Source organism: Falco rusticolus, chromosome 14 (assembly GCF_015220075.1).
Source record: "Falco rusticolus isolate bFalRus1 chromosome 14, bFalRus1.pri, whole genome shotgun sequence".
In the NCBI taxonomy this organism is placed as follows: Eukaryota; Metazoa; Chordata; class Aves; order Falconiformes; family Falconidae; genus Falco; species Falco rusticolus.
Genome location: NC_051200.1, coordinates 10,104,095 through 10,131,845, shown reverse-complemented (window position 1 = coordinate 10,131,845; position 27,751 = coordinate 10,104,095). Strand labels below are relative to the sequence as shown.

At 41.8% G+C, this 27,751-nt stretch overlaps 1 protein-coding gene across 1 annotated transcript; it reads left to right on the top strand.

Moving 5' to 3' along the window:
• Nucleotides 1-402: 402 nt before the first annotated feature.
• Nucleotides 403-13,670, top strand: FMR1NB (FMR1 neighbor). Its single transcript, XM_037408393.1, has 6 exons — nt 403-473; nt 4,732-4,845; nt 6,424-6,561; nt 9,262-9,358; nt 12,518-12,661; nt 13,637-13,670. Exons 1-6 carry the CDS (start codon nt 404-406, stop codon nt 13,668-13,670), a joined length of 597 nt encoding a protein of 198 aa, XP_037264290.1. The 5' UTR covers nt 403.
• The last annotated feature ends 14,081 nt before the right edge of the window (nt 13,671-27,751 follow it).

Genomic DNA, 27,751 nt, shown 5'->3' with positions numbered 1-27,751 from the left:
ACTTCAATTTTGAAAAGCCTGAAGAATTCAACAAGCTAAACTAGAATTCAGTAATAAGTCTCCAACAATTTAGTTCTTTGGTCCTAATCTTCATTAAACCTGGATTAAAATTTTAGGTAAAAGTGAACTTTTTAAGATGTTGGATGTCCAGCTCTGGCACACTTCAGAGAGGGCATTGTTCGGCTAGTCTGTTAACAAGATGCCTCTTCAAAATCATTTACTGCAAATTTTTTTACTGGGTTTGGCCTCCTCTTTATTGCAAAGAAAAAGAAAAAGGCAGTCCTGCTCAATGCACCAACCTGCTGTCACATTTGTTCTAATCCATAAATACGAAGTTAAGATCATTTTTTTTTTTTTAACGCATAACCACATACCTATCACTACTGTTGGTTTTATTGCAGTAATGCTGCTAATGGGCACCTGTCTAGCAGGGAACTATGTGGTACTGATACTGCTTTATAGCATCAATTCAAGTAAGTATTGCAAGGATAAAAACATTTTCATAGAAGGAGCAAGTACTTTTACTAACAAGAAATTAAGTTTACAATTTCTCTTGGTAATGATTGAAAAATACTCAATGCATTTAATTACTCCAGATGGGATTGATCAATCCTGACAAATATAGTGGGGGGAACCCCCTATATTTTGCTAACTGTAGTTCCCATTTCCTCTTGGTGCATCTATATGAGAAACATGCTGCTTATTTCATCCCTTGCAGCATATCTTGCTTTTATATTACCTTTGATAATAGATTGTTCTATTTTTTTACCCCAGTTTGAAAATTTTTTCTTCTGGCATACAGTTAAAGGCACTCTCACAGTCTGCTGAGACTTGTATTTGCTTAATACAGCAGGTGGCTCAAAATAGTTAGCAAAGATTTTTGGCTGGTAACTTCTACTGTGAGTGCAAGTCAGATTTGGTGATTTGATGTATGTAAAGAATCAGCCCACACATTAAGCTTGGTTTCTCAATGCATAAAGGATCAAAAGCAAACTTCAGAGACCACCTTTTCAGATCTTGGTGAAAGGCTGTCAGTTGCTGCAAGTGTCACTGTAAAATGTTTCTGCAATGAAGAGTCATAGAATCATTTAGTCTGGAAAAGACCTTTAAGATTAAATCCAGCTGTAAATTCAGCACGGCCAAGTCCACCACTAAACCATGTCCCTAAGTGCCATGTGTACACATCTTTTAAATACCTTCAGTGATGAAATTTTGAGACGTGTCCCGACCTCACTACAGACTCCTGCCAGGGAGCTGCAGAGAGCGGTCAGGGTCCCCCTGAGCCTCCTCCTCTCCAGACCAGCCCCCCCAGTCCCCTCAGCCGCCCCCCATCAGCCTCGTGCCCCTGCCCCAGCCCCTGCCCGGCTCTGGACACGCTCCAGCCCCTCCACGTCCCCCTGGCAGTGAGGGGCCCAAAGCTGAACACAGGATTCGAGGGGCGGCCGCACCAGGGCCCAGCACAGGGGGACGGGCACTGCCCTGGCCCTGCTGGCCACACTGCTCCTGACACCAGCCAGGCTGCTGCTGGCCCCCGTGGCCACCTGGGCACAGGGCTGGCTCCTGCCCAGCCGGCCCAGCCAGCCCCCCCAGCCCCTTTCCCGCCGGGCACCTTCCCAGCCCCCTGCCCCAGCCTGCAGCGCTGCCTGGGGCTGCTGTGCCCCACGGGCAGGGCCCGGCACGGAGCCGGGTTGAACCTCACACAGCCGGCCTGGGCCCCTCGCCCGGCCTGCCCAGACCCCCGGCAGGGCCTCCTGCCCCCCCGCAGGGCAGCACTGCCCCAGCCTGGTGTCCTCCGCAGACCGGCTGGGGGTGCGCTCGGTGCCCTCATCCAGGTCGTTGATAAAGATATCAAACAGGGCCGGCCCCAGCGCTGAGCCCTGGGGACACCCCGTGTGCCCCCGCCAGCGGGATGTCACCCCATCCCCCACCACGCTCTGCCCGGCCGCCCAGCCAGCTCTTAGCCCAGCGCAGAGCACACCCGCCCCGGCCACGGGCAGCCGGTGTCTCCAGGAGATGCTGCGGGAGACGGTGCCAAAGGCTTCGCTAAGGCCCAGGCAGACACCAGCCACAGCCTTTCCCTCAGCCACTAGGCAGGTCACCTTGTCACACAAGGAGATGTGGTTCGTCAGGCAGGACCTGCCTTCCATAACCCCACGCTGGCTGGGCCTGAGCCCCCATTGTCCTGCACGTGCCGTGTGACGGCACTCAGGATGATCTGCTCCAGAACCTTCCCCAGCACCGAGGTCACGCTGACAGGCCTGTAGTTCCCCGGATCCTCCTCCCCGCCCTTCTGGTAGGTGGGTGCCACATTTGCTGACTTCCAGTCAGCTGGGACCTTCCCCGTTGGCCAGGGCTGCTGGTTGATGGAGAGTGGCTCGGTGAGCACTTCCACCAGCTCCACCTGTACCCCGCGGTGGATCCCATCTGCCCTGTAGACTTGGTTTAGCAGGTTGCTGACCATTTCCCCTTGGATTATGGGGGCTCCATTCTGCTCCCCATCCCCTTCTTCCAGCCCAGGGGGCTGCGCACCTGGGGAACAACGGATCTTGCTGTTGAAGCCTGAGGCAAAGAAAGCATGAAGTGCCCCAGGCTTTTCCTCAGCCGTTGTCACTACGTTTCCCTCCACATCCAATAAAGGATGGAGATTCTCCTTAGCCCTCCTTTCACTGCCAATGTGTTTATAGAGATGTTTATTACTGTCTTGGAGCAGTAGCCACATTCAGTTCTAGTTGGGCTTTGTCCCTTCTCGTTTTCTCTCTGCATAATCTCACTACATCCCTGTAGTCCTCCAGAGCTGCTGCCCCTTCTTCCAAAGGTGGCAAACTCTCCTTTTCCCCCTGAGTTCCAGCCAAAGCTCTGCTCAGCCAGGCCGGTCTTCTCCCCGCCGGCCCGTCTTTCGGCACACAGGGATAACCTGCCCCTGCTCCTTTCAGATTTCCTTCTTGAGGAACGTCCAGCCTCCCTGGAGCCCTTGGCCCTTGAGGGCTGCCTCCCAAGGGACTCTGTCGACCAGGCTCCTAACCAGGCCAAAGTCCGCCCTCTGGAAGCCCGAGGCAGCCGTCCTGCTGACCCCCTCCTTACTGCCCCAGGAATGGAGAACGATCACTTTGTGACCGCTGTGCCCAAGGCGGCCTCTGACCACCACATCCCCCTCCAGCCCTTCCCAGTCTGTAAGCAGCCGGCGCCGCGGGGCATCCCCCCGGCCGGCTCCCTGCCCCGCTGTGCCAGGAAGGTCAGTGCCACACACTGCAGGAACCTCCTGGGCTGCTTCCCCCCCCTGTGCGGTGTGTCCAGCAGGCACCCGGTAGGGTGAAGTCCCCAACGAGAACATGGGCTAGCAATTGTGAGACTTCTCCCAGCTGCTTCTAGAATATTTAGATGAGGAAGTCATTCTGTCTAAAAAAAAAATAAAAAGCAAGGAAAAACATTTTCCCAGGGTGTGTATGTGTGTGAGCCCTAACATAAATGTGTTTCAAAAGTACATGATGCAGCTTACGTTGAGCAGCAGTGCCCATTAAATGTATGTATGTGGCTTCTGTCTCGATAAACTCTCGTATGAGACAGCGATGTACAGGACAACCATGGTCATATTTTCAGATAATTGTCACCAAACTGGTAGTCAGATAATGACATTTCATCAAACTTTAGTATGAACTTTGCAAGTCACATTTCTGTTTCACATTAGTTTCAGATTCTTTATTTTGCCATGCATCCAATTCTCCCTACTCTGATGCTGCTTTTCCTGAAGGCAGGTTGTGCCCCAGGACAAACACAGAACTACACTTCTGATGCTGCTAGCTGAAGAATCATCTAAAAGACTGAAGTTCCTCAGTACCTTAGGTTTTTGTTTAGGCCATGATCTCGCTTCTGTTCCCAAGAAACTATAAACCCATGAAATAGCTTTAAATAAACTCCCATCACTGAAAGCTGTTGAAGTTGTGATGGTGTAAGTTTCTCATATGGAGAGAAAAAAGGCAAGCAAATAGGAATACTGGGTTTCTTTATCTTTTTTTCCTCATTGTGGAGTGGTTGATTGCCAGTGCAGTCCCACTGTGATTTGCACTTTTGGTTTAATGAAAAAGAGATGTAGGTGAGGCAGCAAGGTTTTCTGATGCCACATCTTCTGGAGTAGTGTAACTGAAAGGTGATCAAGAAGTCCCAGAGCCACAAATCACTGGTGTTTGGGAAAATACTCCAGTACCTCTATATTCAGGGAAGTTTTGTTCTTTCCTACACATCTGCTGTAGGTCGCTGTCATGTTGGGATGTTGGGATATATGCATGTTTTGTTGTATCTGGTAAAGCTGCCTTTCACCACATTTCTGTGTTTCATTTGGGGTCTGAACTATATCTAAAACAAAGACTGAAGGTTCTGCTTGCAGACATGTGAGAAATATATCTGTAGATACAACTCAGAGTTTTCAGGGAACCTGCACCTTATAGGTGAACAGTAGGGCTTTTTGTCTTGACAATTTTCACCTGAATGGATTCTTTAATTTAAATTTCACAGTTATAGTTCTTTTCTCATTGTGGTTCATGAAGCAATTTGAAGTAATATTAAGTGAATACAACAGAAAGATATATATGCTTAACCTTGCTAGCCATCAGGAGTCATAATTCACAATGACTATAAATGCCTTCATAATGAAAGATAATCAGTATGAAAATGTCATTGCATTTAATTAATTACAGATATTTTGATGGTAATGAGCTAATCATGATGAGTTTTCAGGTTTTGCACAACCAACTCAGCAAGTTTTAGAAAAAAGTGAAGTGGCACCCAGCAAACCTGGCATGAAACTGAAAGACGCGTATGAGCCTCTCTTAAGCTTCTTCAGGCCAACAAGTAAGTGTCACTTCATCACTGCAGCATTGTTTTTCTCTAATCTTTCTCCTTCTTCTGCCTCACTTCCAATCCTCCCTCCCACACCTACCTGTCAGCATTCAATGTATTTAAAACCCTCAGTCCGATACTGCAAAACACACCAGATCTCTTCCAAATGATATTGTTAAGTGCCCCTTTGGAACAATCATAAATTTGCTTCCACTGCATTGCTACCCTCCTGCAAAACCCTTCATCATCAGTGATGTGATTGTGCTAGAAATGCTGGACAGCTTGGTGTTGGATCCGCCTTGCCCAGCTTTGTTGTATGCATAGGAAGAAAAGAGCTATTTGGCACATTCTAGGTGAGAGAAGGATTTTTTCCTGCAGTAGTGTTTCTCTCACTTCTGCTGGTTAGGAAAGGCTCCAGGGCCGTTAGCTTAGGCTGAACCACTCACCTTTTGGACTGCTCAAGTTAAATGAGAAGAACTATATTATTTCATAATATTATTGAGAAGGAAATCACAATGCTAATTTGCTAATATCAGTAAGAAAGATAATATCTATGAATAGAGAAAAAGGTCTTGGCATGTACAAAAAATCCAAACCTGACTCCATAACTGGATCACCGACAAAATCAAAGGAGAAGCAGAAATACCACTTTTCACTTACTATGTTTCTGCATTACCTTAGCGGACCACCACTGCTATTAGTACCACTGAGCCCTAGGGAAGCACAGAGGCGTCATGAAGTGCCTGATCCCACATTTAATAAACTGAATTTGGCTACCACTAATGTCTATGATAAACATGAGACTGACAATGCAGCCAGTCTTGGGAGAGTTTTTGGAACCAAATGATGCTTTGCAGCTGCTGTGGAAGTGTCACATAAGGGATGTGATACCCAGTTTTACAGGAATTAAATATACTGAGACATCTACTATTTGTAAGTATCTTACACATTTAAGCCCTTCTCACAGAGGATCTCATGATTATCGGATTAATGTGAATCTGATATTAAATAAATAAAAAAGAATAAATTGCTTGAATATTTTGTTCAATAACTGGATTGGATATCTTGCAGGTTTGTTCCTATCAGCTGATTTTCAGCTGCTTCTAGAAACATGCAATTAGTGCCATACAGAAAGTTAGTGGCGATGTATTCCATGCTGGGCCTGTAAAAAAAAAAAAAAAAAAAAAAAAAGAAGTCTTAAATTTCTGTTTTCTTTTTTTTAATTAGAAACAGTCTAGTCAGAAGATTTAGTTTGTCTTTCCCACTTGGTTTACAAACCTAAGTATAAAAAAGTGTTTCAGTGATGTTTAGATTTGGTTTTGTAAATGTCTCTTGCTGAAACAAAGCAAATTACTTAAGATTTTGTATTATGTGATTTTAGCTTTTCTGTTAATTTTAATATATAGATTAATTAGTTTTGGGGAAAAAACAAACATGAAAGTCAGTGACACTGTTTTCTCTATCAAAGCATGCTAGGGACACCAAATATCCCTCTACTTGGACGTTGCTTCTAGAACAGAGATCTTACATATTGTTTCTTTTTTTAAAGCTCTAGAACAGAGATCTTACATATTATTTCTTTTTTTAAAGCATGTCGTCGCAAAGATGGACAAACCTTAATTCCTTGTCATGTAGGAGAGGGTCTTAACAGAACTGAATGCTTGAAAAATAAATGTTGTCCTTCCAAAACCAGCCACGAACTGACATGTTACATGCCATTTAAAGACAGTAAGTATACTTCTGTAGATTGCTGCCTTGTAGCCAAATGCTGCTTCTGGTCAGACAATAAAATTTTCATTTCTGTTACTTCCTTTAGTTTTTCATGTCACCACTCTCTTCAAGGTAAGTGTAAGCTTGCATTTATTTCTGCATATATATTAATAGAGAAAACAGTTCTTTGATACAGAATTGTTTGGATATCTTGTCAACCCCAGCACAAACTAAGAACAAGTGATACAAATAAACATGCTCACATATGTTAGCACAAAGAATGGAGGGAAGGCTTTATTTGTGGAAAGGGGGATTCAATCCAAAGTAACAGTGACTGTGAAAGTGCTGTGAAGAAAAGGTGGAATTATTTAATCTGGTGAAAATGAGGCTAACTGGTTATTTCATAGCTACTGAAGGTTGTTTAGAAGAGCCATTACTAAGATGAGGGAGCCACAAATTCTCCTTGGTAGTAGGATCAGATGATATAACAAGTGAGAATTGCCACTAATGCTTGGGAAATTTAGCTTGAACATTAGGAGAAAAAAATTCTTTAGGAAAGCAGTGCAACTCTAGAACAAGTCATCAGACAGGTGATGGAGTCATCATCCTTGGAGCTTTTCCAGACTTGGCCAGATAAAGAGACAATTTAACTTGACCTCATGTTGGTGGTAGCCTTGCTTCAGGAAGAAGGTTGATCTACATGATCTGCAGAAGTCTCTTACAACCAAATATTCTGTGGTTCTGTGTTCTCAAATTCTGGCCTTAAAATATTTTACCGTTTTTCTTTAAGCATAAACTTGGTGTACATGATTTTCTTCTCTCTCTCATATGAAAGAATGCAGCAAACTATTTTTGTACATCCTACCATTGCACATAACTGTGGTAATCTGCTTTACTGAAACAGTTGTATCGAATCTTAATTTTTGTCATAACTTTTTTTCCATTTGTACAGCTTTGTTATTGTTTTTCATGGCGAGGTTGCTTCAACAAACTGAAAAATGCAAAAATGTTAGAGGATTTTTTTTTAGACACAGAATTATTGGATGTGGAAAGGACCTCTCAAGAACATATAGTCAGATCCTCCCTGGTTAAGAAGGGTCAGCTACAATAGGTTTTCCAGGGCTGTGTCCAGTCAAGTTTTGAATATGTCTGAGGACAGGGACTCCACAGCCTCTCTGGGCAACCTCTCTGGGCAACCTGTTCCAGCGTTTACTGCTTGAACCCTCACAGTAAAAAAAAAAAAAAAAAAAAATTATGCTCAGGTGGAATTTTGTGTCTTAATTTGTGTCCTTTGTCTCATGTTCAGACACTAGACATATATCTCATGGTTTTCTTTCAAGAACAGTGCCAAGATACTCCAGCAATATTTGGAGATCCATCACAGGATCACAGGAAAAGAGCCAAATATTACCCTGTTTTTTTCTAATACAGCGATGCCTGTTATATTGTGTCCTTCTTTTCACCAATGTTCTTAGACACAGGCAGTCTTAACAAACATGAATGTTAGTAGAAGAAACCATAATCCAGAGCTTAATGGTTTAGGTCTTCCTGATATAATTCAGCATACGTCCATTGATTACAGACACAATACCCAGTTTTCAGGAAGAGCTGACTTAATACAGATATGAAACCCTAGGGGAATACTTGTAAGCTAACATGAGTTCACTTTCTGCTTGTTTGTGCTTGTTCAGAAGCAGGCAGAGGTCAGGACTGAACTTTGAAATTTTTCTTGTAGTTGAGCAGTGCCACATTGCAGTGCTAGGACAGCTGTAATTGCTGCTAGCTAGGTAACTTGATAGAAAGAAATACCATTCATCATGAGGCCATAAGAATCTGTTAGTTAGGGGCATACTGCAGAAACAAAATATTTTAATAATATTCGTTTCCCACCTAGGCCTTTATATTATGTGTAGAAGACACTTCATTATAGCAAGAAGAAAAGCTGTATCATGAAAATTACAGCTTTTCTGCTCATTTTTAAGACACATACTCAAGCAAATGTTAAAATTATATACGCTTATTCAGCTGTGACTGCTTGATTCTTCATTTCAGTTAAGCTTTTACTGTTTGAATATCAAGGGCTGACTATTTTACAGAATTATTTGTTCATAGATTAATTAGCTACTTGAATGCTCCTGGATGTACAACATATGTCCGAAGAAAATACAAACACTTACTGCCCTGGGAGCACATGCTGTTTGCCTCAAAGCAATCTGTTGATAAAATAGAAGCACTTAGCAGATATTAGACTCATGGCACTTGGGGTTCTGTAAGATGATCAGAGGCTGCATACTTGAATGGTTCTTATCTGGGAGTTTTGTCTTGAATTTCACTAGGAATAAAATGAAGCTTTAAGAAAATGCTGCAAAAGTTAAGAACTGAAATGGGTAAATAGCATTCATTTGCATGATTTTGTTTCCATTCTTTAAGAAGCTCCTAAAGGACTTTGATTTTTATCCCTACCCCCCGCCACCCCCCATGCTCTGGGTTCACACAGACCCCAGTTGCCTCTGAAATTAACCAAACACTTGGGCTATTTGAACTCAGGTCAAGTCTGAGATGAGGTCTTTCTCGTCTGAGCTTATTTCTAACACCTACTTTTTTTCCATTGTGTTGCTGGCTGAGATACATGTCTTAGAGGCTAATCTCTGTCATCTATACCTCAATATATATCTCAGAATGATTCATAACTAATGCAAACTTCTGTTGACTCTACAGATGTGCAACTGACATTTCGACTGCTTGTGCTTGTGGCAGGAGGATTTTTTATATTGGGGTGTCTACCATTTTGTTGCAATACCTTTTTTCAGAGAAGGTAAGCATTAGGGCATGATCAGACCAATTTTATGAGGTACTGCTTCTAAACGTAGAAAATAGGGGCGACTGACATGTTTTAAGTCAGTGAGAGGAGAAAAGACTGAAGGGAAAAAAGCGAGGAACTAATGTGCAAACATAAAAAATGAGGCCTTCTAGTTTGACGCTACATATAACAGAGAGTCAATTTGGCTTAAGGAAAAAAAGGTTGCTAATGCCCTCGTACTCTTTCTAAAGACCTAGTTATAAAGGGCTTGGACTTGATCTTACTTCCCTTGCTGGGGAAGTTACATGTAAAACACAAAGGCCCACTGCCTGCACATAAAGCCCTGAATGGGGCTGGAGCAGCGGTGCCTGAACTTGCCATGAGCCGTGCAGGATGGGGACCCTCTCCTGGGCCAATATGCTGAGTAGGGAAGACTAGGGTTTTGCTCCCTTGATTCTCCAGTTATCTTCCCCCACTTTCTGCCCCTGCTCCATACCGAAGGCTAGTGCATCCTATATATTAAAGGAATTTGGTTCCTGTTGTTCTCTTTGGCAGGAAGGCAAGACCAGCAACTGCCAGTTGTTGGCAAAAAAGCTGACAAATGAGACTTAAAAGCAAATCAAGCTATGGGGCAGCCTGCAACACTGTGCTCAGCCTGTCCTGTTTAACCCAGAATAGGTTTTTAGGACACAGTGTCCTGAGTGCAATGAAAACCCAGCACATCAGTAAAAATGAAAAGTTTTGAGAAGAAATTAATTTCACTTTGTAATATAAGTTTAAAAAGAAACGAGTGAGAAAACTTCCTGCTACTTGCCTTAGCTCTCAAAATTCACATGGAGAAGGGTGACAAAAATGGTTCTTTTACCACTGCCTTCGAAGGCACTTCTAAAAGACTGACATTGCCTGTGGTAAACAATTGACTGCTGCACAGGAAATGGCATGTGCAAGCAGGAATGAATTATCTGAAAGGTAATAAGGAAGAAATCAGAGAGAAAAATCAGTTTGTAAAGAAAAAACAAGTAGAAATGTGTCTGTGTGGGATAGACCTAGAGTTATGCACTTAAAACACAGAAGGAAAGAACGAAGTAGCAGGCCTGAATAGAGTAAGAGAAGTAAGCTGGGAGTGTGCTTGGGAGAAAAGTAAATTAATTATCTCTAAGGTTTCTAATGTGCAGTGTGTTTTCTTAATGTATAGGGCACATCACAGCCTGTGAGTGCTATGCAAGCAGTTTAGGTTTTGATGTTGTGAAGAGTTTCAGCATGTATGTTCTTATGATAATGGGAAAATGTAAGCTCCACAACATCAAAATCATTAAACTAAGATGGAATGTGTTAACATAACTGTGCTTTATTTCTCTAGGGTGGTAGTTCAAATTGAATAGCTAATGCTACAGCTTGGTTAATAAGACAGAATTGTCTTTTTCGTGAAGATTCCCACCCCACCCCACCCCCAAAGTGTTAAGTGTTAAACTTTTGCTTTACTAAGACGTTAGCAGTCTATGTGGGATCATATACATGGACGTACTCACACACATAGACTATACTAATGCGGCTGCCTAGCAGATGGCTATTTGCTGTGGTGTTCCACATTTAGACAAGACCTGCTGTGAAAATCTCCACGTTACATCTTACATTGCTCGACAGCTGATGTTCAGCATACAGATAGCTGCACTGAGTCATCAGTGACTCTGGAAACAGGAGGCAAAGAATTAACATGAAATTATCATAAATTTTCTGGAAAATGAATTAATATGTGTTCGTTTTGAGAGAATTCACATTAATGTTTAAATGATCATTTCTGTGTTTTTTCATAGCGAGTGAAATTAGAATATTGCTGTTCTGCTATGACTTGTTTTTTGCTTTGTTTTTTAATGCAGTGATTAACCAGATGCTAAATGGTTTTAATTTCCAACATCATATATTTGAGTTCTAGGAAAGGAGCAATCCTATAACATTGTAACTTTGAGTTTTCCCAGTTATAGAGACAGTTGATAGAGGATATGGCTTTGATAAGCATTCCTTTAATGAGCCTGAAACCTTCTCCCTGGATGGAAATTCTTTTGTTTTCAGCACTGTATGGTCAATATCGAGAGCGTCCTATGTACAATGCCAAAACTGTACTGGATGTGCACAACAGTAAAAATTTTCTCTAGAGTTATCAAAAAATAAGAGGGTTTTTGTTGACAAAATTTGGGATGATTTATGGAACCAATGTGCCCCTTCTAGAGCAAATTCCAAGGTTTCCCATAGAAGTCTATTTACATTAAAAAAACAAAAACAAAAACCAACGACTGAGAGACCAACAGAACCTGGGCAACTAGCCCTGGAAAGCTTTTGCAGGCACTTGTGCTGTGTAGCTAGGGGTGGCTGTTTCTCAGGAGCTACCCAGGATTAGGACAGCAGAGGTAATTCCATAATGTGGCCAGACTAAGAACATGTAGGAGCATGGAATTCCTGTAAAATTGAGAGAGGGAGCTGAGTACTCTGCCCCTTGCCACACTTGATCAGCATTAGTAATTCCCTGAGCCAGTTAGGCTTTGTTACTTCTGCATCCCTGTCAATGAGCTGTGTATTCGCCTCCTTCCAATGGTATTTTTCCTGCAGGAAGCAGGATCTGCATGTGCCTCTTCCCAGGAAATGGACAGTTTCTCTTGTATTTTGTCAGTCTTTGTTAGTCTTCATTGTTAGTTTTGTTAGTCTTCATTGACAACCACATGCAATGATGGACAGGTTAAGACACTACAGGTTAGGAAAATGCAGATGCACTTAACTAGTGCTATATTTGAATAATACTGTGTAGATTTTAAAAATAGAGTAAGAATTAGAGAAGCTGTCATTTCCTTCTACTGAATTCCTAGTACAGCTTTTGGGCCCTTGAATTTGTTTGACTAATTACTGTGGAAATTTCTGGTCATGGTTGCAATATATGAATCAGAAGGTGAGCTGAAATTCATGAGGAAAACGTAAGAGATGGGGAAAACTTATTGAAATGCTTTTCCTAGCTGTAATCTATGTCCTAGTGGTGAAATCTTGTGATGGCCCTCAAAATCAACTCTAGCTTTGAGGGTTTTTTTTTTCACTGGAGCTAGGATTTCACAGCTACAGTCTAGGTGATCTCTAAATTCCTTCTTTTGAAAGTCAACCACTTTCAGCTGTTGTTTTAATATGTTGCAGCCAATGTGTCAATCCTTTAAGAAGGGCAAATAAAGAAATACAGCAAATAGTGCGGAAGAAAAGAGCACATAGTGAAGAGCTTTATGACCCTTTACTGGATTGCCTGAAGAAAGACTCTAAGGACCATAAGAACAACAAAAACAGGTAAATGAAATATTCTTGTGTTCTTTCAGTTTAGGATTGTTATCTTCTATCCATTCTGTATAGAATACTAAACATATGCATTACTAAATGCCTGTTGCTCCCCAGTCCAGTAGACTTTGTCAAAAGGCAATGTTTATCACGGATCACTTTCAATTTCTGTTATGGGACAAGTAATGAGTCTGCATGAATTTGATTGCTGTGCTGGGAAGATGAACAACAGCAGAGCAAGCCATGGGCGGTATTACAGTCCTAGGTTTAAGTCCTCTGCCATTTCAGAGTTCCTTATCCCATGTGCAAATTGTGTTGTATGGGAGAGTGGAAAAGCAGAGTAAGGTTTTGGGGCTTTCAGGAGAGACAGATCCATTTACAAGGCACTGAGAAATCTGTCCTGTATGGATAAGGGTGTTTTACAGCTGCCACGTTCGCATAGCTCCACATCTTGGCATTCGACTTCAGTGCTGAATAGCAATTGACTACTGAAATAAATGTAATCTGAGAGTGAAATGTTATTTACATCACATGAACATGCCAAACTATAGATTATTAAAGGTGACAATGAAATCAAGAAGTGTTAGCAAGGTCATTGGACAATAAGGAAATATTTTGGGGAGAGTATTGATTTGGCAAAAATGTAAAGATGTCCTTAAATTTAGTTAGGCTCATGTTTAGGTTTTGGGTTTGTTTTGTTTTGTTTTTGTTTTTCCTTTGGCGTAGAGGAACATCCACCTGATCTTGAAGACCTCAAGCAGAAGGACACCAGGATTACCTGAGTATGCCCTAGAAAATGAGATGTTTTGTTTTAGTATCAAAGTAATACAGTGTTGTCAACCCTTGATAATGCTATTGATTTTGCAGTAGAAGATCTTAATTTCCAGTTATTTATGCTCATTCCATATTCCTGTATAAAAAAGCTAGCAACACCAAAAGACTGCTTGTGGTAATTTCTGAATAATAAGTCTTCTCTTATTGATGCAGTATCCCTGTGGATGGATATGAAGATACCAGTTAAGTGTCCATCTCAGTTTAGAGGTCAGTCTTAGAATATTATCTGGATTAAGAAGAGAGAGTTGTCATTCATTAAACCGGTAGCGAGTGGCCAGCTTACTGCCTTTCAGTGTTGGATGGCTCTGCAGCACAGTAGTGCTACTCTTACTGAGGAAAACGGCTAATTCCTTACCAGGATGCAGAAGATTTAGGAAATCTGTTGTTGGGCAGTTGCTTTAAAGATAGGCTTGGCAAAAATACAAAGTACTTGAGAAAACTGTGCTAGTGTTTTTCTCTGGCATTCTCTCTCTCCATGGTATATCACTGCACCAGAGAACTTTTCTTTGATCTTTAGATGACCTGTCTCTCAAGGTAGATGATTTCAAAATGCAATTTCTTTCCATTTCCCTGTAGTGTAACAAAAAGAAAAGAAACAAACATGTAACAGTTTTCAGCAGCTGAGTGCAAAAGTAAGAGTGAGTACCTAAAAGAATGTCAGCAGAAATCAGTATCACCCATAATAATGCAATCACTGGTCATTTTTCCTTGGGTCTGTGAAGTCCGTGTAGCAGAATTTCCAAGAGCTACAACTGGGAGGAATGGAGCTTTCCTCCTAAGCTGGAGCATAAATATTATGAGTGATTCTTTAAAACTATGTACTTTCAGGATTCTGCATTTAATAATTTTTTTGTGGTTTCATCAGTCCAAAAAAAGGTGTCACTTAAAATGCAAGTGGAATAGGGGTGGAATATGCCTACGGGCAATCTCATTAAATTGTTGGAGTACTTACTGATAGTCAGACATAACTATATGCAGGACCTATAGAGCTTGATATTGCAACCATTGCCAGTAGCATTGTATTACAGATAATTTGGTTATAATTTTGTAAGCAAAAGTATTATGATGTTTTTAATGTGGAGCAGCAGAATGATGGAGACTGAACAGGGCTCTGTTTGCCTTCCAAATTGGTTGTGTATGTGCTGTTTCTTAATATTATTTTTATGAATGGTGAAGTATGTATGTAGATATTTTGACAAAGATAAAAACCAGTTTCCTGCTACATGAATTTAGGGGCACTATCACAGCTGAAATGTGCATGTGACAAACCACATAGATCCTCATGGCTGATGGTGATTATGGAGAGAGAGCTGTGCTCTGGAGGAAGTTAGGCTTTCATATGGTGCTTCATGATTTTGATTTGAAGGGTAATAAATTCATTCTTTTTCCGTATCATTGACAGCACAACTGCTTTCAATGTCACATAACATTCTGACAAAGGGACACATACTGATAAAACAACTGTATTTAACATAAGCAATCAATGCATCAGCTGTAACCATATCTGGCAGCACCAGAACAAGATGAGCATAAGCAAAATATATGTACTGTAAGAGGAGGAGATGAGATGAAAAAGGCACAGCAAGGTTTATATTCCTCCTAGTGGAACAGTAGTCAAGAGCACCGCGTGTGGACTTGGGCCCTTTTCTATGTAGCAGCTTCATTGTAAAGATGTTCTAAAGGGCTGGAAGTTTTGCTTTTCAGTTGGAGAAGACGAAAGTTCTGGTTTAAAATTTTCATTTCTATTGTAGCTTGACAGTTCATTTGTCAAGCATGGGTATTGCATAAATAACTGCTACCTGTGCCTAAAATGTCATAATAGCAGTTTAATTACTCACAAAGGTCAAAATTATTACCTTAGGGTCAAATCACAGATATTCATTCACAGGCCGGTATGTGATGCTGCTCATGCATCTTACCCTCTGCCCTGGAACGCTCAAGGATCTCAGACTCCCCATGGGACTTGGCCTCCGTGTGGTGAGTTGGGCGGTTAAGTGTCCCTTGACCGTACCAGCAGCTCTTGCATGGCTGAGGTGGGGAATGGCACTGACTACCAGAAACATTCCTTATCTGAACTGTAACATCCCCTGACAGCCTTGGAACATTCCTTATCTGAATAGGAACCTGAGTGGTACAGTGCCACCATGACTGGAATTTTGAAAATTCCAGTAATTACAGACTCGGATTGTGGCCAGGACAGAGGATTATTGCTGACTAAAGCCAGTCATCTCTGACCCTATGAACAGCGGTCCTAAGTGAGGCCCTTTTGAGCTCTCCTGGACTGCAGCAGGCTGTGAACAGCATCTCCCTCTCAGTGGGATGCCTCTCAGAGCTTGTGCACTCCCAAGTTAGCAAAGTCAGGAGGACCATCACTGAAAGCTGATGACGGAGCCTGGGCTGATACCCCCACTCCTCGGGACTCAACCCTTGCCTGTTGAGAAATGCAAAGGCATTCAACGTGAACGTTTCACTGAACTCAAGGGGAACTTTTAACAGGTATACCTTTGTACATTTATATCTATATTTCTACACATCTATTCCTTTGTGTCTATGTGCATGTGTGTGTGAATTGATTTAGGTACCTCATGACAAGTATAGGATGAATGTTACCATCTCAGATCCGTGAATAGGTTACTGTTGTGACTGTAGTAAATACTATTGATCCAGTTTGTAAATAATAAATTAGTCAATGATTAAGTGCTGCTAAAAGCTTGTGATCAACCTTAAACTATGGATAAACCTTAGACATCCTTTGGATATAACCCATTGTCCAAGTCTGAGACCACGGTTGGATCTAGCTACACCTAAACTCTCTCAAGAGTTTAGAAAACAAGGTGATCCACTCTGAACCTCGTGACTCAGCAGGAGGGTCTCCCTTACCCTTTTACATCTTTATTCTCTGTGTAAATAATTCTGGGTTAATTTTAATTTGATTCTTCTCTGTGTGATTTATCTAAGTGATAAGAAATAGAGCGAACCTTGCCATCGAACTTTGTGAAGTCGCACTCCCACAAATTCAGTTTTGCTAGTACCTTTGATGGTGATTCTTTAAGTGACCTAAACCACTCGCTCGTGACTGATGCTAACTGTACTGACATTGCCACATGAACATGGGTGTTTTGATCAGCTGACAAGCTGCTTGCTTCCACTAGTAAAAATTCAGATCCCTTTGATAATCGTTGTTTATTTGGGTGGGGTATTTTTTTACTCCTGCACCTCAGCATGCAACAGAAGAATTTCAGCCTGGGGTTACCCCAGCTCTACCTGGAACATGACTTTTCCCCAGTGCCTACAATGCTGAGGTGTACCTTGTGTACCAAGTGGCATGTCGGTGAACCAAACTCAATTTTCCTTTGTCCTTTCTGTCCCGTCAAAGATCTAGATTAGGGCCCAGGTCATCCAGAAGAAAGCACAAGCATTCTTGCAAGGGCTCCTCACAGTGCCTTTGTGGCTAGTGACAGGGCTACTAAGGACTGGGTGGTGGTCCCAAGCCTGCAGAGCGGTTCCACCTGCCAGTCCCAGCGACCGGGACACCGTCAGTGCTGAAGGCCGGGACCACAAGGTGGCGCTGCAGGCAAACGTTTTTCCCTCTGGCTTTGGTTCCTGGAGAACTTTATTGATTTTTGCCTTTTACAATGTGGTTCATCAAGTCACAAAAAGGCAGATAGTGTACAATAGAGCAATGGTCACTCAGTAAAAAAGACAACATAATACAGCATATGATGACAAGGCTTTAGAAGACTTACAAGATATACAAACCATTGCTTGTGGCTTTAGATCCGCTCTCTCTCCTATCGAACCGATACAGAGTGAAACAAAAGAGCTCTCAGTGGAACATCCCTCTTTATCTTCACAAAGATTAAATAAATACGAGGCTAAACAACCTGCCCCATTGCACAATAGCTGTATCCAAGAGTGGATGCTGCTACCCTAGAGACACGAGCTATGATAGGGCTCCAGCAGCAGTACAGCTCTTTCATCACATCACCCGGTGTCTGCACCGTGTCTAATGGCAAAGGGTTTGTCTCATTTTCTGGTCCCGCTGAAACCTAACCCACACCCTTAACCACATTCTGTAAGATGAAGAGAAAGGGTTGAGGTGATTTTTGAAAAGCTTTAAAGCAGTATGAAACGACTGTGTTACACTGCAGGCAACCGTGGCAGTATCTGGTACTTCTCTCCATCTGACCTTTAGAAAGCTTTCAAAGTCATGAGAATCGAACTTAAAAAATAAATACAATGGAATGAAACCCAAGCTGCTCAGAGTTACAGTGAGAGAACAGATTTGAACCGTAAAGCTCAAAAATCCAAAGCCAAATACAAATTTGTATTTAAGCAAAATCCCTGTGACTGGGGAACCTGTCTTTTATTTTTGAAGGCTCAGGGTTCAGTTCTGAGGCCTGTTTTACCCAGCTGAGGTTCATGCAATGCCAGGTAGCGCAGATATAGGAGGAGAAAACACTTCATTGCTCAACAAATATTTTCTCAGCTTGTCTCCATGTCAGGATGCAATTTTGAAATCTTACAGTTCTGCTGATCCTTCGCTGACCTAGGTTTGGATGCACAGCTAAAATGAAGTGCAAAGGTCTCCCTGGAAAAAGCATTTCATGTTCTCCTGCAAGGTCCCCAGTGGAGCGAATGGCTCTGTTCAACTCAGTTTTGCTTCTGATTTTTGTGCTCCAAACCTTTGTTGTTCTCACAAAACACTGGAAAAAAAAACCCAAAAAAACTGTTTTTGCCAGCTGATAATGAAAAACTGTCCACAGCTGTACTATTCTAGCTTTCTAAGTTTCATTGTACTGCTTCCAAGTCCCTTCACAAAAGGCATGTTCCTTACTGCACTGCTTCCTTGCAGAATCCACTATCCTACATGTATCTCCCATCCAAGCGGATACATCTTTGAGCGTGTGGGTATGTTTAGTTGTGTGTACAGGTAAGTGGAACAGAGCTTCACTTTGCTCTCTCTCTGTAGTATCAAGCACCACCGCGATCCTGGTAGCTTTGCGGGTTTGGTAGTGCCAGCTGACACTCGGGCAGTCTGGGAAGGGTTGTGGCAATTCTACCCAGAGCTGCCCTCTAAAAGGGAGCGTGGCTGTGGGTGTTACAGTCCTGCTGCGTCCCGTCTCCCTGATTTTCAAGTATGTGATTTTTCAGCCTGTAAGGCTAGAGCTGTTCAGTGTTCCATCTACTGCAGATCAGCTGAGTTAAAATCAAATGATTAAAACAACTTTTCTTTAGAAAAGGAATTTTCTGATGCATCTGCTTGGCTTGCCATTTAACACTGTGCTCCTGCCCAAGCTCCTGTAAGGTTTTTATGGACTCTCCAAGCTTTTACCATTTTCTTATGCAAGGTACTTGATCCAGCGCTAACACATGATCTTAATGTGGAATGGAGGAACCAAGCCAACAAAAAGGACAGATAACATCCTGTGTTTAGGACTTTATGCACAGCTAGGAGTTCTGGGGAGATAATACACAGATATTAAATGCTCTTGCATACATTTCCTAATAGGAAAGTCCTGTTTCAACTAAATGTACTTCAGTAGGTAGCAGTACTGAAAAGCAGTTTCTTCAATTAAGCATGGCCTTATAAATAGCTAAACATATAAGAATTGTGGTTGGCTACGTGATAAGATATGATGTGATGCATCTTTTCCCATCATCTTCAAGGAAGGGCAGGAAAAAATATATTGCCATCTTAACATAGAGTGCATTGTTAGCTGATATTTCAACTCATATTTCTCAGATACCAAACTGATAACTTTAAAGAATGATGGTCTGTATGAACAACTATCAGAAGCAAGGAAACCTGATAGCCTGGGGAAAAACAGTTATTGGGGTGGTGTTGACCAGTTATTTTGATGACACAGTAGGTGAATGAGATCTAGCTTTTGAATAGTGGATAAGCATGGCAAATTACTGTTATGGTCCTCCTCATTCATAACAGTCCTAGAGTGCTATAAAATGACTGGTTAAACCGTGAAACATCTGGGGTTGGGGCACATCAACTAAAGACCAGGCTGTGCAAGCTGGAAAGGAGGAGAAGGAAGATCATGGGAAAAATGACCTTGGGAAAAATGACATGGGACATTTTACTAGAATGCAACAGAATCTTACTCCCATTTGACTTTTGCAATGTATTTTTGTTACACGTGACCACACTAAAAGTCTGTCACAGAAACTGCGGCAAATATTTATCTTATTTTTTTGTCAAAAAGCTCGGGGTTTTTTGTTTTGTTTTCAAAAAAAAGCATAACATTTAATCATCTCATCAGTGCACTCATCAGTGCAGCTAGCTAGGAATCAAAAGGTTAACAGCAAATTCTGTTTTACTGGTTAAAGATAGCAGCATTTGCTCAAATGGTTGTTTTACACATGCAGTGGCATCATCCAGTTTAAATCCTGCTGTGTTTCTTTGCCAACAACTGCTAGTGAACATTTGCCCACCTTCCCTGCTGCTGAGTAGTATCAGGATTAGATGCAGGGAGGCGAGCAGGCTTACAACTTCATCTGTTGGCACCACAGGAATGCAGGAGCAGAACAGCATGGCAATAGGGAAAACTTTCAAAATCATCAATTTTAAGGTCTTACCTCAAAATGGCTATTTCCTGGCTGGGGGGAAGGGTATCTTTCCCCAAATGTGCAAGGAAAAAGAAAAAGAAAAAAGCAGCAAGAAGAAAACCTTTCTCAAATAAAGACATGATGGGCATTTATTTATTATCCAACCTAGCAGGCAGGTGAATGTCTGCAAAACTGTACCGTAGATTTTGACATGGGAGGAGTGCCTGTCAAGAAAACACTGGTCTTATCTGGCTCTGTTGGGAATAAAAATTTAGGGAGCTTTTGTACATCTTGGACTTTTTTAAGATGATGGATAGCTTGCAGCAACAGGCATTTTCCTCCCCTCACCAAAGGAAGCCACTTTTCCCTCAGTACTTAGCAAAAGTCTCTTTGAATGACATGATTATAGAGAATCACATTCTGAGCAAAGAGACTGGTAGAGACAGACAGCTGGGTTCTCTGTGCAGTTATATTAGCTTTTGCCTGCACTTAAAGAGAGCCAAAATGTACTTCCTGAACTCCATACATTTCCTACCTGCAAAGTTGTGCACCTATATCTGACCTTCTCAAACACTTGTCTGTACTTACGGGGCAGAGGAGAGGGAATGTAACATACCAAAGGGCCAAAAGACAGGAAAAGGTGGCATCGCTTTTTCCATTGATTTCCTGCACTAGAAGCTCTCATTGTGCTGGTTAGATCCGAACTGGTTGCTATAACGGGTGAGCTGCGCTGCGCCCCCTTTCCCAGCAAAGCTTTCTCAGCTGGCTGGCAGCAGGCAGTTGAGCTGGGAAGTGGGGGTAGCAAGCAGATGCTTCTTTTTAACTACAAACATAGCAGTACAGGTTCCTCACAGGTTTTTAGGGTAGCTGAGTACAGACTTAAACAGAGAAATAATGTCTCCCACCCTATCTTTTCTCATTGTTTGTCCTCTGTAAGCACATGGCAAGCATCACCATCATTAACTTTGAATTTGAGTCCTCTGTGATTTGCCTGATGATAGTGATGTCTCTTCTTCATAGTTGCTTTAGTATTACACCTACCATGCTCAATGTTCAGCTTTGGCACCAAACAATGAGCTTAAATAGCGCATTGGCAACTACAAAGTAATTGAGATTTTTTTTCAGATTAAAATAGATTGTGACAAACTAGGCTGACAGCTCCAAAGCAGCTGTTACAGTCTACGGTAACAGTGGTGTGCATTAAAAAGCTCTTGACCACATATTTATGCAATAGACCTAATAGCTTTAAATGAGCTGTTATGATCTATCAATTAAGTAATATATACTGTTAAGAATGCAAGGATAAACCCAAAGGAATTATTATCTACTGCAGCAGTTTTTGTATTTTTAAACTTTTTTTCTTAGAACAATTGCTTTTCCATTTGCTTAATGCCGTTAATAAGAAGCATACAGCCAATAATGAATGACATGCTTAAAATTTGCAGTCTGCACATAATAAGATGGTAAGATTAAAACATCATCTGTAGCTCATCTTGACAGGTTAGAGTTGTTACAGCGTGAATTATTTGGAACAATAGAAAGATGCGTAACAAGTAACTGAATTTTCCTTGCGTTTTTTTTGGTGTGTTTTGTTTTTTGTTGGGTTTTTTTTTCACCTTTACTATCCAGAGGATTGTTCACTTTTCTGTGACTCCACGTGGGCTGATCTGATGTTCAGGGCAGGACGGTCAGGTTCTAGCACTAGTATTGAGAGTAGAATAGCTAACAGGTGCTCCAGCTGTTTTGCTGTTTCAGCACTACTAGTTTTAGAGCTGACCTGGTGCTACCTGCAAGACCAGTCCTTTGGGTTTCCAAGCTTTTTGATCACATGCCCCTATCAGTAAAATATTTTTGAGCATGTACCCCTACTACTGTACTAATATATTATGTACCTTAGAAAACATACACAAAAATAAAAATTAAAGGAGGCGATAAAGATGGAATAAACACTGGTTTTCATTATTTTTTGTTTTATTAATGGTGTGAAAAATATTTTCTTCCTTCCAATGGATCGCCTTGTGTACCTCCACGAGTACACACAGACCATTGCTTTAGTGTAGTACAAGGAGAGACCTCACTCCCCCCTTCTTTAAATAGAATCTTCTGTGGTTTATTCTGTCTCCATTACTTGGTTCTCCCCACGTAGACACCCAGTCCTATAGGAAACAGTGACCAAAGAGATAGGTATATAACTTTTACTTTCCCGTTAACTCTTCACCTCGTTATTAAACCTGTTATAGATATAGCAACTTAATGACTACTGTGAATCAGGTGAGCAGTTCATAATTATTCTTAGTACATCATGTGGTCAGGCTGCTTTAGTAGGCCCCTATAATCTGTAATAAAACATGGTTTTACACATCATTACAGGGTTGGGAAGGTATTCTTTACTCCTGGCCTGAAGTTACATATGCAGTCAGCTGCAGAGTCTGGTCATTTGCTCCTCAGCTTCTTTATTTTAAGGAGAATTTGCTCACGCCTCCCGGTGAATGGGACTGAGCCAGGCGGTGTGCTGGCGGGCATCATACATCCTTCCACTAGTGCCTTTCACATCCACACCTACCTGTTAATTGTCTTCTAGTGTGTGAACTAGATCATCGACACAGATGATCACCAAACATCAGCCTCCTCCTAGCTGTCACCTTCCTGAGCTCAGTGACTCCAGTTAAATGAAAGTAAGTACTCAGGCACTTCAGAGACCAGTGGTTTACGTCACAGGGTAAAGCGAAGAGAGGTAGAGCTTCCCCTACTGCCAAGGTTCCTAAAGTGGCAAAACTGCTCAGAGCTGGTTTACTCGTATTTACTTTTGCTGAGCAAGGGAAGAATTCTGCCAATCCATCTGAGTTTAGCCTCAGAGAAAAGAATAATTATTTCTTGATTTATTCAGACAAACAGCTGAAAAGGGTTTTGTCTCCTTTCAGATTTGATTGTCTCGTTACAACTGCTGTGGACCTGTTGACAGCAGTGTAGGCAAACCTATGACAAATCCATTTCTCTGGGTTTGTGACAGCCTCCTCCTACCCCAGTCATGGTTTGCTAGATTGGAAGAGTACAGCTTGAAAATGAGTGGTGCTTTGGAGGAAAAGAAGCCACATGCCAGCTCCAGAAAAGGCCAGTATTGAATTAAGGCTTTACAGAATTTTGTGGAACTTCTGGTCTTAGGTTACTCAATATATTCTTCCTTTTTGTGTTCTGTTTGAATCTAACAGGCTTTGAGTTTTCTGTATTAACCCTTGGTGCCTTGTCTGTGAAGGTGTGTTGATTATGTAAAAGTATTGTTGAAAAAAGGGGTCTTAAGAAAGAGCTTGGAGGAAGAGATTGTGATAGCTGCTTGGAAAACATTTGCCAGCAGCCAGTTACCACTTAGTGGCTGATGCAGGTGAAGATGACGAACCTGATGATTAGGGCACTGTACCTGAGTGAAAAGTAGGTAAAGCACAAGACAAGAGACCAGAACCTATGGACTGTGCAGAGGTGGCGAGGAAGGTAAGTAATATAAAGTGATGGGCAAGGTAAGGGGAACAAAAGAAATTGATCTGGGGAGTTGTTAGCAATATGTTCTTCTGTATCTCCTAAAGTTTGAAACCTATGTTTAAGATGTATAGGAGTAGATATAGCACAGCTGATGAAGAGTAGAGAGGAATAGGGCTGTTTCTTCTGCTCAGCAATTAGACTTGGAGGAGGATAAACTGAATGAGTTTATATTGCCAAGCTTAGCTATGTGCTTCCCTATGGTCTCTTTATTCTTTATTTGTGGTGTAGCTTGTTACTTGCTTTATCCTCGTGACCATTTCATCAAAGAGGAGAGGGCAGCTTGGTTAGTATTAGCTAGTTTATGTGGCTGGCCTCCTTGGCAGAGCAAGTAACGGTAGCAAGAAAATTAACCCTTGGTGGGAAGAGTGAGAGAACCCTTCCTTGCTGGAGGATGTGGCCAGGGGAGAGGTGTACCAGGAGGTACAGCGGACGGACTGTTGTGGTGTTGGCTCTTGTGTGGGGTAGATCTCCGGGAGAACAGACCTCTTGGCCTGCTTGTGTGGGAAGGTAGTGTTGGCTCTATGTTACAGACAGCTCCATTTCTCGTGGGTAGAAGGGGAATGTTGCTTGTGTATCTAGAGAACAGTGAGCAGATTTGAGGGTGCTCAGAGTCCTGCTCTTGGTTTCCTTGTGTAACGTCATGGGCTTTATGGGGTAACACAAACCAGTTTGTGACTACGGCAAATGGGGACTGGGAAAGTCAGCTGCTCTCATCTGTGATTCAGGGTTTCTTACCATTTCTGTAAGTGGCCTTCCAAGATACCTGATACTTTCTGGATTGCAACATGAACTCTGAGATTAAAATCAATTAAGGGGAAATCTGAGAGGGCGTGATATGAGGAGGGAAAGGAGTATTTGCATTTCTGTCACAATCCAAGCAAAAACTATAGACTGGAGATAAAGGTTTGTGAGTCTCTGCTTCTGCTGTTAGCCATTACTATCGGTCCCTTTGTTCAAAAAGGTGGAGCCTGGGCTCTGAGACTGTAAGGGTCTGTGTTTGAACCATGTGAACAACTGAACCAGTATCATCCTGAGTATTAAATTCTGCAACAATGTATGTCATTCATCTAACTGGGAGAGGGTTTTGTAAAGACCGTTTTTGCATGTGACTCCACAGAAAAAAATCTAAACGTACACCATCAAAACTTAGACCATTTGGGTCTAGATCCAAAATATTTATGAATTGACACTGATGCTGTAATTCTCTTATGAACCATTTATTCTCAAGTTTGATTACTAAAAAAATGTCATTTACAGAAGAAATAAGTTATGAAGGAATCAAATTTCATACAAGAAACCCTGGAAAACAAGACCACAAATGACAAAACAGACTATTTAGAGCCCAGATGGCTGCATAAAATAAATAGCCATTTCCTCAGTGGAGGCATAGGCAATTTGGCTGTGTGAAGCTACAATTCCAGCAGAGATCCTTGAAACAGATGTTAATATTGCTTGTGCATGGAAACTTTAGTAAAAGGCAAGATGTTCAGGTAACATGAATGTAATGACTGACGGCCTCAGATTTCTTTGTCTGTAGGAGATACGCACTTAAAACCATAATGTGACTGCTGTAGAGCTGGGAACATAAATATCTGTGTGCATGCTATGATGAGCTAACACATGTGGCTGCCTGAGATGTTTGAGACGTTTTGGCAATTTTCCTTTTGCTATAACTGGTAGCCCAGGAAATATTTTTAAACCAAGAAGAAAAATTCAAGCTGAACCTAAATATAGATAGATATGTATATGTAGATATAGGCATAGATAGATATAATGGTATAATTGTCTTTACCTGTGTAGAGCAGAAACAAGAAATTAATGAGTTTCTTCGTCAGATTAACTTAAAAACTGTCCTGTGTTAACATGTCTGTCTTTAACTAGTCTGTGTTATTTCAGGTGTTCCTGGTCAGGCTAAGTAACCCCCTAATTTTTGTAGGAGCAAGCCTTACTCATCTTTTCCTTAGAGGAGGTTACACTCTTGACTCAAGCTTATCCTAAGAAATGTGAATGACAGAAGTACATTTTCTGGAGGCAATTCTAAGAGTTTCTCAGTGGAATGTGTTTTCTCCATGTAGTAAGAAAGAAGAGTGGCAATTTTGCAAAAAAATGTGTTCCAGTTCTTATTCAAAAATTCTCATTTAGTGAGTGTGCTACAACAGTCTCCTGATAGACAGTAGCAAGGCACGTCTCTTACGGCTTGCACCTGTGTAGTGTTTTGTTGGTTGTTCCAGCTGAATCCTATTCCATGGAGACCCTCAATGCAGAACTTGCACAGCGACTTAGTGTGTCCTTGAGTGGCTGCTTTGAGTGCTGTCACTAGCTCCAGCGCATACAAGATGAGGTGGCAAGGTCCTTGTTTTGAAGCAGTAATGGGTTGCAGGGTTTACAACGCCTACTGAACAAGTGAAAACTTAACATAACTACATGAATACTGCTGGGACTAAGGGAAAGACTGACACTTACTCCAAAAATTTTGGGTGAGCTCTTTGCAGACCAGTGGGTAGTTAAGCCTGGTAACAAGTTGTTTTCCACCTTCCCCTGTTTGAAAATGCATCCAGAAAGAGCCGTTCTGAGGAGAAGGTTTTGCACGACAGACAGTGGCCAGAGCACACACCTAGGCTATGAGGGGTTTGCATTCCGTTTCTCGCTCAGCCTGAGGTAATTCAGCCCCCAGCAGGGTATTCTGAAATATGGGTGTTCTAGAGAAATCCATCATCTGCACAGCTGGACTCACAATGTGATGAGGAAACACGGGTGTTCACTGCAGTAGGATCAGGATTCAGGTTGGTGTTAAAATGAAGCCTACTCCAAGGCTTACTCATTAAGAATTTAGTGTTCCTGGACGCCGATAAAACAATGTTTATGCAGGAAGCCATGGTATCAGTGTCAGTAGCTCAGTATGCTCATTGTCATGGATGTCTGCGGCTTTCTGTTAACCTACCAATATTTGGGCTGATCTCAAGAGGTCCCTGAGGCAAAGCATATGCAAAGCATTCAGCAGTTCTCTGGGTAATACAGGAGATTCCACTCTTCCCCTCAAAAAGAATAATATGTGTTTCCAGATCCAAATTTTGATTCACCTATGCTGGGACAATTTCAATAGAGGAGAATTTTGTCTTTACTACCTGATTCAGAGCAGCAGATGTTAGTCAAGTGTGTTTACTGACTTCAAGATATCCCAGTAATCCTCCACATCAGACTAAGTTAACTTCTAAAAAGGAAAGTGAGAAAATTCCCTGTAAAGATTAAGGGTGAAATATTAATTCTTCTCGATACCTGAAGAGAGATTAACAGAATATGTAAGCCATTGCAAGAGATTTGATAACGTGTGTGGCAGAGAGCTTCTGTTATCTCTGCTGGATGGTGTTGGAACTGTTCAAGTTGAAACCATATCCTTGATTGTTTGTGTCGAGCAGCCTCTCCCCTGAACAAGCAGTAAACATATGGTCTCTTGATAAAGGAGGTTCTGGAATCTCTCCCCAGCCTTACAGCCTGGTTCTGAGTCATCTTGTTCAGCTCGGTGACAACATGTGAGCTCTGAAAGGATACTGCTTACAGCAACAGTAAAAAGCTTTTGTCTTCCAGGGCTTAGTGTCTCTTGGTTAGAGCCAGGGAATGGGAGTAGAGTATTGTAATTCAGAATCTTAAATCATTCACTTGGCCGCTCTCCTTCTGAGTAGCTCCACCTCTGCTACATTTTCCCCATCTGTAATAACAGACATATGCCTGTGCAGGAAACTGATATCTTCAGCGAAAAGTCTAGTATAAAATATACATTCTTCTGAGAAAGCATCAGAAATCTTTCCAAATAGAAATAGCTATGCTTTATGCTAAATTGCAGTGCCTCTACTGCCGTATGATACTGCTTCACTAACACACCTAAGTCAGCTGAGTCAACAAGCTAAACACCACACATCCCAGTATTAATTTCAGCAATCTTGACACCTCTGTATCATAGTGTTACACTTCATAACTCAGTTGTCAGCATGCAGTAAATGTGGTGGTACTGTCAGCCCACACAGACTAGGGCTTAGTATCACAAGGAGAGCATTTTGTACTCCCACTGCAAGAAATTCCATTTTGGTATGCTTTCTACATTTACAGTAACAATGGGTTGGCTTTAGACACTTATCAATTAATGTCTAGTGCTAATACTGTCATAAACAAACATTT